The sequence below is a fragment of the Coloeus monedula genome, assembly GCF_965178545.1.
Source record: "Coloeus monedula genome assembly, chromosome: 6".
Taxonomy (NCBI): Eukaryota; Metazoa; Chordata; class Aves; order Passeriformes; family Corvidae; genus Coloeus; species Coloeus monedula.
In genome coordinates, this window is record NC_138786.1 from 30,464,140 (window position 1) to 30,480,383 (window position 16,244).

Below are 16,244 nucleotides of genomic sequence, written 5' to 3' on the forward strand. Positions count from 1 at the left end.
TCCACCCCAAGCAGAAGATCACTTGGTACGCTTTTAGACTTGGCTACATCTGTTGCATTTTTAGTTCTCCATTTCCATCAATATCATCAGATCTCACTCGCTGAGTGTTTTACACTAAACAAAACTCCCGGAGGTACAGGCTCCATGAAAATCCCATATACGGCAGGAGGTAAGAGCCGGGAACCCGACTCCCCTGTGGCAGCTGAATATCTCCACCCACAGTCAGGCTGCACTGTGCTAGCCTGTTCCAGTAAGCCTGGTCTAGGGCATGGATTAAAACTACTCAGGCCAAAAGGACAAAGCAGCCTGCAAGCCTAATACATCAGGCTGAGCAAACCTGGCAATTCCTGTAGTAGAGAACAAGTCTCCACTGCAATTTGCTACTTTTCCTCAAAAATCTGAGAAATGGCCTGAAGAAAATGACTTCTGCCTGAAATAGATCCCTCCACGCCTGAGTCACTGAAACACCACTGGCATACTCCCCGCCATGCAGTATGCTGAGCAGCACAGGCAGTCCAGGTGACAAGCCAGCATAGTCAAGCCTTTATCTACAGCTGTACTAAGATGTTCTTAATGGGCAGAAGTATCAGTGTATTAAGCAATATTGCAGATTAACAACTTGAGATAGGTAGGGTTTTTCAGAAGGGAACTGATGCTGGACACTGAGGGAGGATCTGTAGAGAGCATTCCTTGATCATGGCCAGTACAGAAGGCAGACCCTATTCAAGCATTAGCTGTATTTCTCTTTCCTAGTAGCCCCTTCGAGATTTATATTACCAGTTTCCCTGTGTCTGCTGCTGAAGAAATACCAAGCAGGATAACCACCAATCTGCCTTCTAGCTCTCAATCTCACACCTGCCTTTGTCCAGCTCTTTATTGCTGCTTCTGCCACAAAGCCAAGTGACTGCCCAGCAGCATTCTCTCAGCCATTCACAATTCTTGAAGTCAATAATGTTAAAATTCACAAACAGAAATTTAGTTCAAGCAGGAACAATTCAGACCAAGTCTGTTTCCCAAATCTCACAAGTGCATGCTCTAATGAATAACATCCACACAACGCTGCAAAATGAGAAAAATGCAGCCGTGAGGAGAAAGCCCAATGTCAGTTTCTGCTAAGAAGAATGTTTCTCTGTTCAGTCTCCTCACCCATAAAATCTGCTTAAAGACCTGAAAGGAGGAAATCAGATGTAAGTGAAGGTGATAGCAGAACACACAAGGACTAAATAGAGCAAGAATTTCATCCTTGGGCAGGCAAGGCCATAGGTGTAGGTGCACACACCAGCTGCAGGGTGGTCACTGCTGTAGTGGGCACAGCAAAGGGATTAGGACAGGCAAAATGCCCCAGGAGCAGCACGGTGGCCCCAGCAGCTTGTACAGCCCAGCCTGAGCTCCCAGCAGTGCCAGCTGCGGTGCAAGTAAGTGCTGAGCCTGGTGCCTGAGGGAGGGCTTCCTTTTTTCACGCTGCACCACAAGCACAGAGAACTCAGACACTGATCAAGAAAGGAAACAAGTCAACAAAGAACTAAATGACTCACAGGAGAGGCTTTATTAGGAAACAGCAATAACAAAAACGGGTCCTATTTTCCTAGATGGCCGAATTCAAGTTCACTTCATGTTGCTGTGTTGGGATGATGTGACTGGTTTGCAGCCACTGGGGATCACAGCTGACAGCAGAACACATTCCTTTTGCTCTGTCCCTGGTAAGATGAGGCAAAACTCAGAATTAAGTGTCCCTATTTATGTTCTCCCCACTGAACTTCCAGCTGCAGTACTGAAGGCTCTTGAGTTTATTTTAAAAGAGAAGGAATCACTGAGATGAGGGGTGGAAAAGATCTAGTTCAGTCCTGGCCAGCCTTGGACTGTCTGATCCTCACTGAAATCCAGAGAAACAAGACTCAAGAAACAATGTTCAGAGACAGCAAGGAGAGAAGCAGGTGGATGCAAGACATCAGCCTCAGCTCACCCCAGTATCCCACTTTCTGCTGCAGCCTGAGATATAGACACCCTCACACCAGCACACTGTTGCTAGCGGCGTAACATCCCTTCAGAAAGTCACAGTCTGAGCATGTTCTTCCAAGTCCTGGCTGGCTGGCACAGGCCAAGCTGTCTCCTGAAATGGAAATGGGACAGCTTGCAGAAGGCCTGGAGGCAGCTGACACTAGAAACAAGAAACAGGTCTGCGTTGTCCTCAGAGCCTGACCCAACAGTCTTGTCCTAGAAACACCCCCAGCCATTGCAGGAAGAGTCCTACTCCTTTCACATCTCTTTCTTCTTCACCCTGTTGCTCTACTACTAATTGGGCTGAAAGGCACCCATCAAGCTTCTTCCCATTTTCCCTACGATGGAAACTATAGCCACATTTGAGTGTCCTCATACCTATTTCAGCACTTCCCCTTCCACTGCTTTTCTGCTTGCCACAGCAGTGGGAACAACACTGCATCTCTTCAGCAAGGGTGAGACTCAAGCCATCCCCTTCAAAACATACCAGCATTGACACAATTTCTCGTTTGCCCTCATTATATGTTGGGAGGACTGGGAAACAAGCTGTTTTGGTGGGTAAAGAAATTCACACAAACTCTGAACCATAAAATATGTCATCTCTTCAAATAAACTGTTCTGCATACTTTGTATGCAGCTGTCCCACTTTGAAACTGTTGTGGGCACTTCCAAAATACAGCTGTACTGCAGGGCCAGCTCTGGTCACCCAGCTGCTGAAGGGAAGCCAACAGGAGACAGCAGCATGTGTACAGGTTAGAACTAAACAACCACCAGGAGACCCCATGGCAGTCCCAAGGGGCAGTAACATGAAATGCCAGTGCAAGAGGGGAAAAGGGACCTCAAGAGCTGGGATGAAGCCTGGGAGAGCTCACAATCACCTTGGCAGGCAACAGCTACCGTGCTTACAAGGAGCTCAGGCTGCTTGAGAAGGGCATATTGAGATCCACCCATCAGTTGAGACTGAGATGGGGAAGGGTAAAGCAGCCTTGCACTCTTGAACACAAAATTCAGGAGGAAGAGCCATTGCGAAAAGACAGATCTGGAGGTGCAGAGGGATTCATGGGTGGCCTTTTGGGTCAGTGAACCCGTTTTGTTCACTTTATGCTCATGAATTTGTGCCTCCCCCAGGCACTGGCCAGCTCATCACCCAGAGCACCACTGCTGTTGCTACTGCCAAGCTCAGCCCTGCTGCAGGCAATGGTAAGCTGTACTAGTTTCCATGGAAATCAAAGAGAGAGGAGCTGGTTTCCACCAAAATCACATTAAAAACACATTTTTGTCCCAAGTGGATTATTTTGTTATCTTTTCTCTCGTTCTTTTTTTTCCCACCATGCAGTACAGATGAAGCAGAATTTATTTTAATGACTCAGATTTGTAAAGCACAAGTTTCATCAATAAGTCAGAAGCTGCTATTTCCATTCAGATGGGATGTCTCAAAAAAAGGCAAGCCTGAACACTTACCAGTGTCATTTTCAGCAAAGAAATACTACCTCATTCTGGCCTGATTTTAGTGACTGGTCAGTCACTGGTGAGATTTAAGCAGCATTTCTCAAACAGATGTAGATCAGTCAAAAAAGTAAAAGGTTGTTCACTTCCCTCCTGTCCCCAGGAGTCCCTGTCCCAGTGGCTCCTTTGCAACATGCCACAGCAAAGAAATATTTTTTAACACAGCTCTGGACTGTACCACAGCTGCTACCTTGCACCCCAGCTGGGAGAGCGATGGAAGGGCAATGCCTCCTGTCCACACATGGGCACAGAGTTCTCCACTGGAGAAGCAGAGCCAGAAGCCCAGCATGCTGCAAATATCCTGTTTTTCACAGGGCACTGTACTGCTAATTTTTTGCTACTATAGCAGTAAAACAAACACACTGAAAACAAGTTTTCTTTCAGGTAGATGTAAACATCTAATTTCAATATTTGCAGTTCTCCAGGGCTTCTCTGGCTCTGTTTAGAGTTCTCACAAGCCATGATGAAGGAATGAATCTTAGGCTCCCTAAAAGGGAGGGACACAGGAGCTCTTCAGCTCCGTCTGAACACTCACCAAGTAGTAGAGACCAAAAGAGAAAGGATGCAGGGAGTATGTTAGGATGCTTGCCCAAAGGAAGAGCAGCAGTCAGGTTTCCAGATGCTTCTGAACTTAGAATGTACTTCTCAAATGCTGAAGAAGTCCAATTAGAGGGCGAGAGATATCCCCTTCCACACACCCTGCAGCACAACAGCAGAGGATCTTGAGAATTAAGAGACATCCCCATAAGGTCTCTGTATCAAGCAAATCCCTTTTAACAAACTGAAGAAAAAGATGGTCCCTTAGCACCTAGATTTGTTACTGAATGTAGCCTGGAGAATACCTCTATTTCTAAGAAAACAATCTGCTTTGTGAGTTCTCAAATAAAGTGTTTGAGTATTTAAAAAAACCCAACAAACAAGCAAGCAACAAATCCAAATAACACTTGATTTTCCTTTTTAGATAAAGCATCTACTGAATTTGACCCAGCTGTATGACTGCTGTGGACATGGTGTTTCTATGTTTTCAGCCTCCAGCAGAGAAATTACTCCCCTATAATTTTTCCCACACTAGGTTCTAGTCCCTTTTGAGGCACCTGTTTCTACTCCAAACTCTTCTCTACCTTATGTATGTGTCAGACTTCTGCATGTCTGATTCTATCCTCCTCAGAGGATAACCCATCCCTCACCCATTTCTCCTTCCCTCCCAACCACCCCAGTCTGGCTCTTCAGAAGATTAGAACCCTATCATTTTCCTAGGCAGGACTAATAAAAACTTCCCAGCCATTAGAGCTTGAGAACCTCCTGGTTTTTAGGGCACTTTGGTGCTCATCACTCAGGGTGTGCATGGCAGGGCTCCAAGGACACAGCCCAACTGTGTCTTGCTACAAGGGCAGCACTAAGAGAGAAAGCCCCAATTCTTCTCCTTTTATTGAGTTCCCACACCACTCAAACATCAGGCAGCACAGATAAGCATTGGTTTCCCCCCACACCAGCTGACTTCCAGAACACCTTCACCCTCCTTCCCTAGACAGAAGCTCTGGCACAGCTGCTTTCTGTAGAGGCAGACCCAGCTGACCCTCGTTTGAAAAAGCCTCTGCGAGGTGAGCTGGCAGGCTGTTAATCCTTGATTTTAAACGCAAAGTCTCCACATCGACACTGCTGGCTGGGCTTTCTTTTTTCTTCCCCCCCCCCCCTCCCCTTTCTTTCTCTCTTTTTCCCTTTTTGTTTTAAATAATATGAGGTTAGAAAATCTTACCAGCCTTCTTGGGGAGTTACAATATTTGAAGCTCAGAGATGCACATGCTAGGAGGCATCTGTGGGTTGTGATGCTTCTTTGCCCTCAAGCCAGAAGCAGAAGAAAAGTCTTTGGGAGGCTTATGTAAAAAAATAGGCAGGCTGCTAGCTTAAGGAAAATATCAAGGGAGGAGTAACAGGAAGAATTAATTCCCCACAACCCCAGCTATTTCTTTCAGCACGCAAGTCAGCCCATTAATTGCCAGGAATTATACTTGTCTCCCTATCCAGCTGAGAAGGACTTTTTCAGTCCTTTTCAACTGGTACACCATTGTTTCCTAGAAGCATCTCTGCCAGCTCCAGCAGTATCCCTCCTGAGGCAGCCCATGAACCCATGCAAAGAACTGGGGTATGAATATGTAGGGAACAAACCCAGTGAGAGACAGAGGAGAGGACTGGCAAGAAAGGATGCTCTTTTTCAGCAGAGGAAGCAAAGGGGAATAAGAACAGGCTGAAACACTTACTTCAAAATGGATTTTATTCCAGGCATTAAACAGATTCTGGCACATGCTTTTTTGAAGAAAAAGGAAAACTAAACTGGGTTCCACATAAATTACATCTGGCAAAGTGCAACTTACAAGTGAGTGGGAAAAATAAACCTTTTGAAATCTATTTCTGTACAACAGTAGATTCAGCTCCTCTTAAATAAACCCCCATTGGTTCACAGCACAGGAAATTACATTGGATGCTCTGAAACAATAACAGCTTTCTTTAAAGGTATTACCAATGCAAATGCTCCATCTTGACAGTCTAGGGGGCTAGACTATTAAGTAAACAGGAAAACAAGGGTGAGCAGCTGCTTGTTCTGATTGTTAAAAATAGTCAGTTTGCTTGAAAAAATCCTAGGAGACACCTGTTACAAAACATGGCACTGCACGGACCTTGGGGAAGAAAGCAGAGATAATATTGTTCTTCCTTCCCTTCAATGCAAGGGACATGGAGACTATGCTAATAATGAATTTGAACAAGACTTCGTTTATTATGAGAAATTCAGTTTGCCCACACTTGACAGCAGCCTTTTGTAATGTACCTCCTTTTCAGCAACTGTTAAAATACATTGGAAACCAATGGCTTCCAAAAGATGATGTGTGGGGAGATCTCTGTTGAGCTAAAGCAATGCTTTAGCTGACAGAAAAGTGAGCAGTTGGAGGTGACCTCAGGAGAACATGTCCAAAACCAGGCAGAATTAAAAAATTAAACTCCAAACTCCACAAGCAATTTGAGTTATTGACATCTAGCATATGTCCACCTTTGCCCATTTCCTCCCCCAGGCCAGGGCACCTGAAGAAGGAGAGTGTCCAATCTTCAGCTGCCCCAGCTTACAGCCCAAGAAGGGTGCCAGTTCACACTCTGCCAGGAGAGCAGTAGGAAGAGAGGCACAAATCAACACAGCTAGTCCAGGTATGTCTGCTCCAGGAGCAGTCAGCAACCTCCAGCACTGGAGCCAAGCACACAGTCGAGGGCAGCAGTTGTTGTGCTGACAAGAGCCCTTTGAACCAGGGCTGGCCCAGAGCTTGGAGACTGTATACAAGCAGGGCTTCTGTGGTCTGCAGCAGTCAGGAGCATTGTTTGTAGAGGAGCTGGGTCCTGGTCCCAGAGTGGTTATGAAGAAGGAACTGCAAGAAAGCTGCACACACAGAGTGGGAGCAGGGAGGAAGGAGGCAGTACCTGGTAGGGGAGTGAACATGCTGTTAGCTGCAGCCCATAAACTGCTGGAGAGTGAAATGGGTGGAGGTCAGATGGTCCACTTAGACTGCGTTTTGATGAAAATATGTAATCCTCTCACACTTCATTGTATACAGAGCTTACGAACAGTACCTGCTCAGTGGCCCTTCATCTGTCTTTGCATCAATATTTTTCAAGCCAGGTAGGTAAGAACTTGACTGTTCCTGTCTCCTACTGCATAATGATGCTATTCTGGAAGGACCATCTCCTGTATATTCTTGTTTAAAAATGCAGTAGCTAATAGGATGGCATCTCTCCCCTCAATGGGTCTGTCTGGCCCACTCTCTTTCCATTCCTAGGCTATTTTCCTTCCTTCTCTGCCCTCTCCTGACCTCAGTGGTTCCAGCCCAAAGCATGTCTATATGGGGAAAGAGAAATCACTGCAGAGTCAGTGCCCTCATTTCCACACAGAAGAACAGCTGCACCATTCTGTAAGAATCAAAAGAACTCCCCTGTGAGTTTTCAGAGTGCAGGCAGGTCATTCTTCTGGCTAATCAGTGCTGAGGTGGGGATCTGATGTCAAAGTGAAGCAGGAGACAGGAAAAGAGCCCCTGCCACATGGTGGATTTAATTTTTTTAAACCAAGAACAAAAACCATTGTTCAGTTTTCACACTAAGCACATGCAATGTATGAAGAACATTATCTGTTCTTTTGTCAACTGTTTGGGTTAATACCAAGCTAAGAGAAAGAATTCAAAAGAGATACAAACATGATCAAAAGCAAACAGCTGTTCAGAATCCAAACGAACAACCTGTTTCTTCTACACCAGATCAGAAAGGATCCAGGCAAGCATTTGCCTAATGAGGGTGGTCCCACCACCTGGTTCCCCTGTCAGTTTCTTGGAAAAGAGAGTTGGTTTACAAAATCTGTCTCAAGGAAAATTTAACAGATCTAGTTAGGAGAAGGTAAGGTTGTGGGGACTTTATTTACTTGAATAGGTAAGAGTCCCTTGGCAGGTTTGAAAACTCACACAGCTAGAGCTGACTGGTAACTGGGAGCAGGACTGGGATGCTAGCTAGAGACACCAGTGTCTTTGGTTTTTCCAGAACACAAAGGAGAGGTCTCTCAGGGCAGGCCTGCACTGTGGCAGCATTTGTGCAGGGGCAGTTTCAGCTTCATCAGCTAACCTCTCCCTAAGGTGCTCACCAGGAAGAGAGAGGGGTGTCAAAAGTAGAGCAGCCCTAGCCTTTCTGCCTTGTCTTTCTCAAAGAGAGGTGGAAAAGCAACTAGACAGAGGGAGTGGGTGGTTTGTCATGCCAGGCTGTATTCACAGGGGCTATGCAGAGCTGGAGAGACAAGCACGAGGACTGTGGTCCTCCCCAGCCAGCAGCAAGAAGTCTGCTATGACCTAGGGGCTGTCCCCCTGTGTCTCTCACAGTGGGGATCTGGGTGGGCTCCTGCCACAGGCCTGAGCCATGTGCAGCACCTCTGTCTGTGTGTGCTGCCCACGCAGCTCTGTGCACAACCTTCAGTATGGGCTGCAGTGGGCAGTGGCTGGTAGCACCAGGAAGAGCAGCCAGAGAACAGTCCCAGCTTCCCTAACATCCCAGCGTATTGGCACCTGTCTCTGACTGCCTCCACCAGAACATGGGACCCTGAACCTGCAGGCTTGGATCACTCTTGGAGGCAGGGCTGGCCTTCCACACATAAAAAAGCTGGAAGGAAGAATTCAACAGGGAATAGTCCCTGAAACAATCCCTGGTTAAGCTGGTAAAACAGATTGTCCCTTTTCAATCTCTCTTGTCAGCATTGCCCAATCTCAGCACATTTGGCTGTAGTGCAGCTACTCTGGGCAGAGGAAGGAATGGGCCCACCAAAAAGAGGTGACAAACTTGCCCCCAGGATCTGCTAGCTCTTTCCCAGCTTCTCCAATGATCATGATGACTCTTCTGGCCAGTCCTCACTGAGAGACATATGCATAAATGATGCACAATGTTAGAGCAAAAAGCCAGGGAAGACAAAGAGCTACCAATGTTTTTACAAGCATAGCCTAAAGCTGCTGGACTGAAGGTCGTGAACTCTGGATGCAGAGAAAGGAAAGGATGGGGAGAGCTGCAAGGTACTTCGGGTCACTCCAAGTATTGGGCTAGGTCCTCCTCCATCCCTAGGTGCAGCTGTGCACAGGCATCAGCTACAAAGCAGGACTTAATAGATAGGAAGATTTCGACAACTGTCCTGATCCCTCTCTTCCCCAGCTTCTTATCTGAAAAGCTCAAAAACATCAAGTGCTCAGCTGAAATGGTGGCTTATTGATGGGCACAATGAAAACATTTAGGGTCAGACATACAAAACCATTCCTCCCTTCCTGATCCCCCTCTGTTCCCAAAGTCTCATGCACAAAGAAGCAAGGAGATCTCTGTGCTACCATCATGTTGCTTGTAGCAGCTCCCACTGTTGGCCAGGTACACCTGCTTGACAGGGGTTGGTCACCACTCTTCCAGTCTGGTTTTCCAGGCAGAGACCGCTGACAAAGTGTTGAATGAAACTGCCTTTCATCTTCCACTTCTGTGAGAAGACAGAAAAAACATGATGTTACTTCCATTCCCCTAGAGAACAGTGACTTCAAGTTGAGGGTAATAAATTCCAACAGCTGGGGAGAATGAAAATCTGGGTATGGGCAGCATCTCTAAATCACTGTTTGCCTGTACTAACGATACCTGCAGTTAGGTAGGGTTAGGGTTTAGCTGAGTTACAGGGCTGCAGACTCAGAAGCATCTAGAAGGCAAATGGCACTAGTGGTCACAGCACCAAGCCTTGTCTGAATTCAAGAAGCGTTTGGACAATGCTCTCAGCCCCATGATGTGACTCTTGGGTGTCGTGTGAAGGGCCAGGAACTGGACTCAGTGATCTGGATGGGTTTCTTCCAACTCAGCATATTCTATGATTGTGTGATTCTATCAACACAAAAATGAGCAAGTAGTGGCATTTTCAAAGCGTATTATAGTCATGGTTTCCTTGCCATTCTCTGTCCTGGGCATCCAGATACCTGCCAAAACTTGAAACCCTCCTATGCTTGCCTTCCAATCCATGGAAAGCAAAGCAAAGCACTGAAAGGTCTCCCAACACAGAAAGCAGCCTGTCCACAGAAAGCAAAAAATCATACTTCCTGCTGTTTGACTGGATCTCTCTCTCTTCCATTGTCCCCTCATCTCTTCTTTCATCACATTCAAAAAGTCCCATATACACCCCTTTCCTGAAGGTCCACTTTGGTTGTGCTACTTACCAGGAAACAAAAAATACGTCCTGAAAGAACTGAAAATTCTACTGGGAAAGGGCTGTACTTTCCATCCCTGCTGGAAAAAACCTGGGAACACTGTGGCTGATAATGAAGAGAAAAAAGTAGAAATGAGTCTGTGGATTTGGGATCTCTCACATGAGGTACTGCCATTCACCTTAAGTGGGGCACAGCTGAGCTCAACAGGTTGAGAAGATCGAGGGGTCCAGGCTCCAGGGGTTGTCCCTTCATTCTTTTCAGTTGCACAGATGACCCAGTTAGAGTTGTGGTCTGGGTGCTCAGTCAGTAAACAGCTTAGAAATATTATGAGGATGTTTTGGCTAACCCATGAGACTGATGAAGAAAGTGTTTGACAACACTGATGGACCTCAAGGGTATTGCAGAAAAGATATGCAAAGGGAATTTTAAAATTTCCTGCAATATCTGGGCAATGTCAAAACCTACAAACATTTTAATTCTTGGGTAGCACAGCAAAAAGACTGCCACCTGCTGTGTGGTTTAAGATACTCAGTTATGTTCACATATTGCTGGCAGCTGTTATGTTTCTTGGAGGGCAGGGCAGTTGCAAAGCCCAGAGTAACCTGTTGCTTCTGTATCATATATTTCTTCAAGTCTAAATACCAGAGGCAGCACCAATTTGCAGTACTGCTAGCCCTGTTTGACAGGATACCGCTAAAGGAGAGCTGTTCGTGCAGCAGGAAGAAGCTGATTTTAACAGAGAAAGGGGCAGAGGAACGCAGTGATGATGGACAGGGAGATACAATGTAGACTTTGCACTACAATGCCCTCCCCAGCTGCTGCAACCCACTGCCTACACAGGTCCCAGAACCATCTGGCTCCCATCTGGCAGAAGCCTCCCTTACAAAGAGCTGAGGAAGAGTTAGTACCATAAAGCAGCAGCTGTAATGATGGAGTGTAAAGGAGGGGGCCTTCTCCCCTGGCAAGCCGTGCTCTGTGCCTAGCTGGTGCCATTGCTGCATGACAGCCTCCCCACCAGCATCTCCAGTGTCATAGACGCCCCAGTGAGGAGCCTTTTGACCTTCTCCAAATCCCACCTTCCTCCTTGCCCTCCCACTTTCCCACTACCTCTCTGTATTTGTGAATTCCCAGTCTCCACATCCCCCTGTGCATGGGCTAGAGGAGGCCTGCTGGCTGCCTCTCCCACACACCCCACAGCTCACCAAAAGACCCTGCTGTAAAAGAAGATGCTGTTATGAGATTTCAGGCGGAGGACAAGGCAATTACCAAGAGACACTGGTTTTCTTCTTCCCCCTCGCTGTTCAGGAGAAAACTAGCACCACTGGAGGCTTGCTCATGTTATTCCTTCAGATGAGAGACCTGCTACTGTGGCATCTGTACATGCTGAGCAGGTACCCACTGTGACGACAGTAGGGAGTCTGCAGCAACAGACACAGCAGGACATTTACTGCTGCTAACAAAATCAATCAGCTTCTCAGTGAGTCACACCACTGGAAAGCCCAGCATGTCATGTGCACGTTACAGGGAGTCCTCTCTTCTCCTACACCCAGACATTATGACTGGCCTGTACTTGGAAGGAAAGCTTTTGGAAGATACAGGCATTGCACAATCTGAAAAATGTTGGCTTGAAAATCCTCTTTGGTCTCCCTTTCTTGTGCAGATGGAGATAATACAGTTTACTGGTCAGAGTAGGTTTGGAGTGAAGATGGAGGAAGGAAAAAAAAGAATCCATATTTTCTTTGAAATGTTGTGTCTTGATCCTCTTTCCCAGTGTCAACCCAAAATTTCCCCCACTTTTTTGGAAATCTCTCTCTCCCTCTTTTTTTATCTATAATTTCAAAATACTTTTAAGTGGCTGAAAAGAAGCAGTCCATGTGCAGTTACTAAGAGAAAAGTCAGAAAAAGCCTGTACTCTTCTATTCAACATATACAAGAGCTGAAATTGTTTACACTAGTCTAATTTTTCAGGGTAATCAAAAGTTTTCTTTTAACCCCCAGTAATCCAGGCAGTCCAGGGCTTCTCTCAAAACCCTAACTGTGAAACAGTGGAATCGGCCAAGCTCAGGAGGCATAGCTGAGAAAGGCAAATTTTGTTCATGAGGACAGAGATACTTCAAACAGAAATGTATGGAGAGCTGATAACTGGAGTAGCCAAGGATGTTGTAAGTTCTAATTGAGTGTATTTGCAGTGCCATGGGAAGCCTGAAGCTGGTCTTGAAGACTAAATTTTAAATATATGAGCAGAGACAGAGGATGGAAAAGCTCACACCAGCATCCACCTTCCTTTGAGTACTGCCTTCCTTTGAGCACTTAAATTTCTAAAACTAAATCACAACTGAGAGAAACTCTTGCCTCCTGAAAACTACTTTCAAGGTATGGCATATTGCCAGTATTGTGTTACCTACTTATTATCATGAAGATGCTGAGTTAGGTGCTTTCAAAGTAGACAGGCTTTCACTCCTTTTCTTTTTGGATACTCTATATAAAATTGCATTCATCTTCAGGTAATATACTGAGAAGTAAAGTGGGAAAAATTTCCCAATGGCATACAAAGGGACACAGAATTTCAAACATTGTCTCACAAGAAAACTCAGTGTCCTTATTTTCACGCTGAGGTCTCATTCCTTCAGAACATTTTAATGAAATATAACTGTTTAATAGGATTTCTCAGCATTTCTTGTTCTGTTGGGAAATACTGTGCCAATGCTTCTCATTTTCATTCTCTTGTTTTAGTGTCTGACTCTCACTTTGCCTTCTATTTGTCCTCGCTATAATACAAATTAAAACACCACTCCTACTGTCAGTCAGAGCCAAAAACAAAGCTGAAGGCAATAATATATTGCGCATTCAACTAAAAATGCTATTCTCCAAATAACATTATGGATAACATCCATCTGGTTTGAAATCTACTTCTGATTATGCAGAATAGCTTTTGGCTGGTCCTCTGCTAGCAGTGCCAGCTGTTGCTGTTGAATGATCAACAGGATCATGTTGCCAAATAGATTTCATTTCTGGTTTCTTTGAACCCAAGGGAGTCTGACAGCACTAAAAATCATCTAAAGCGTGACTATTGTTTTGTATCATCCTGCCTGCAAAATTCTAGACTTATTTTGAGGTAATACTCTAGACACAACTCGTAATAGTCTAAAGCCTCTGCTAGAGTATTATCTATATGTTAAAAGGACTGTTGTTAGCACTCAAAATTAACAATAAAATTGTCTGTCCTTGGGACATGCTTAATGCAGAACAGCTGTGTAGCATGGGCACAGCTTCAGTATGTTTGAAAGCAGAAACCAACTTTAGGAGCTGTGTGGTGCTGTCATAATGATCTAACCCCGGGACACTAAAAACCAAAGCTATCACATGTACAGTCTTTTGTCAGAAATGTTGCTTTTCATGACTCAGACACAGACATGAAATCTAGATCCAGAAAAACCCAAACGTCTTTCACCACAGATCTCTGATGACAGTGACAGGAAAGATGTTCAAAGCTGGACTTTTATTATGCTGCCATCTCCTCCTAGGATATTGTACGTGTGATGCGTGCAAAGCATGTTGGCCAGGCTCCCCTCCTCCACACTCAGACCACATACTCAGGGCTCTGGCTTGTCACTTCCAGCTCTCCAAAGTAGCTCAGCTCCCCTCCCTCCACCCTCCATTGAGCTCCTCTGATTTTCTGAGTAGCCCACTTGATCTGAGAAGTGGATACACTCATGCACAGTTTGGAAGCACTGCTCTCCCCCAGCACTTGCACTTCGGGCTGTGAGTGTCCATGGGGAGACAGGAAAGTTGTAGGGCAACTGAGAGAATTTGTTCCCTCCAGCTTTGCTCTTTCTTGGAAATCAACCTCTCAAATATCAGGAGAGAGAATGGAATAGTTTACACGATGACTGACTTCAAGCTAATTAAAATCTAATGTCAGTGTTAACAACAATTACTGTTGTGTTTATGGAAGGAAAGAACCATAACAACATTCCCCAGAAACACAACAAACTTGAGCATTGCAAGTAGAATTGGCTTTACAAGTAGAAATCTGAAATGGGAGTTTGGGACTACAAAAAAGATCCCAACATTTCAGAGCATTTCAACCCAAATTGCATTAAAAATTCAAATGCATTTCTCCCACTTCACCCCACCTTGTCCCTTCAGCTGCAAGGCAGTTTGGAATGGCAGCTGCAATTCAAATCAGTCTCTAATTATTTGAAATGCTTAAACAAAATCCTTGCTTAGAGTCAGTTAGTTAAATCATCTGCTAGGTCAAGTCCTTGATGTAAGTGCAGTTTGCTCACATAAGGTAATGGAAAACAACAGCTCACACCCTTAAGTGCGTGTATGTCTTCATAACGAGCCTGTATATAATCAACACATCAAGACTCAATAAATCCTATTCCAGCAGCAGAATAAGCCTGCTTGTATTACTGCGGCTTCTGGCTTCTGATATAGCTTGGACTCCACCCTCCTTGAGGGACCCTTGTCCTTCTGTGACAAGGGAAGCAGGGAAAGACAGCTGATTTTGGCAGCTGCTAGAGTCCTCTCTGCTGCCAGCAAGGAAAATACTGCAAGGCACATAAGAAGAAGCTAAGTGACCTAATTACACAGCAAGGGGGTGAGTGACTGCCAGCAAGAAAAAGGAGCAGGCAAGCACAGCCCACCTGGGATACCCTTGCAGACTAATCCAAACTCAGAGTTTTCCCAGCATATTCATGGTGACAACTCTTCAAGGCATTTCTGCATTAAGCAATCCTCCAGAGGAAAGTCTATACAGGTTTTCCATAAATGGCCAGGACTGGATTTCAGTGCTTTCTTTCAGGAAGGACTAATTTCAAGGATTCATACAGCATTAAAAAGTACCGACAAAAGAAGATGCTGCTGAGAACTGGTTAAGGCTGAGCCATCTACCTTTGGGCTATCAAAACAGACGTGTCAGAAAGTACAGAGTCAGCACAGCCTTAGATGACAGAAAGTTTGTTTTCTCTTGGTGTAGAGGGAAGCATGGGAACTAGGAATGAAACAAGTCCAATCTGCTGTCTGCCAGTGTTGCGTTGTTCCTTTCTGTGCTTTGCCCAGTTCTGATAAAAAAGCACATCACATCTCTATTGAGGGCACCCCAACCATTGCAGAGGCCATCCCTTACCTAGTGCTGTAAGGCAAAATGATTGATTTGTCCTGACAGATCAGGGATGCACATCTTGGAAACAGCATAAGTCAAAGACCTGCATTTTGTTGGGAACATTGCTGCTGTGTATTTTGCCTATAGGGAGCAGTTCAGGTGGCACATATGGTGCTTTATGTCAGTCAGTATTTCTTAACTGAGTTGTGCACACTCAGTTTTAAAGGTCTGCTCACGTGTCCAAAGAACAGCACAAAGAACACAGTTCTCTCACTTCTAAATAAAAAACCAAAAGATAGCACACACCACCCTTCCCTCAGGTATCTCAAAGCAGTTGCCTTACCTACCTCTCTTTGCTGCTGTGCTCCATCCATGCACCAATCTGGCTGCACATAAACTTATCCAAGAAGCAAGGTCTGGGTGCTACTGAGCTGGAGCCAACCCCGCTGCCAAGGGCCCAGGCAGAGCAGACACCCACACACTGCGCTTCCTGCTTGGTCACACGCTCTCTCATTCATCCAAGCTTATGAAACACATCAGAGAGGGAGATGCAGAAGATGGAAAGGACTTTTATGTGCTTTGATAGTACTGGTTTGCCCTGCTGGCTGCACTAATGTAGGTACACTCATATGTGGCAAAGAAGGCATTAGAAACAGGTGCCCAGTTACCTACCTGTCTGCCTTCTTTCTGATTGCAAGCTTCCAGTGTGATCTGAGAGCCAGTAGAGAAGGAGGTAATGGAAAGACACTTGTCCTGCTGTCTAATTAAAGGGTCACTGAATATCCACTCCTTTGGAATAAGAAAAAGAAAGGTTCCATTAGGATCCCAACAGTGATCAGATGAGGGAGAGAAAGCTTTTTCTATCAGATATTTAAAAACCCTCTATCTTTTGTTCT

The 16,244-nt window shown here is 45.4% G+C and overlaps 1 protein-coding gene across 1 annotated transcript in view; it reads right to left on the reverse strand.

Annotated features, from left to right (window-relative positions):
• Positions 1–9,391: 9,391 nt before the first annotated feature.
• The window catches only part of GALNT16 (polypeptide N-acetylgalactosaminyltransferase 16), a gene marked incomplete at both ends in the record, with an annotated part of 71,183 nt that continues 64,330 nt past the window's right edge, over positions 9,392–16,244 (reverse strand). The window contains 2 exons of the mRNA XM_082282970.1: positions 9,392–9,529; positions 16,021–16,137. Of these exons, the coding sequence (XP_082139096.1) occupies positions 9,392–9,529; positions 16,021–16,137 (255 nt within the window). The remainder of the gene's footprint in view (positions 9,530–16,020; positions 16,138–16,244) is intronic.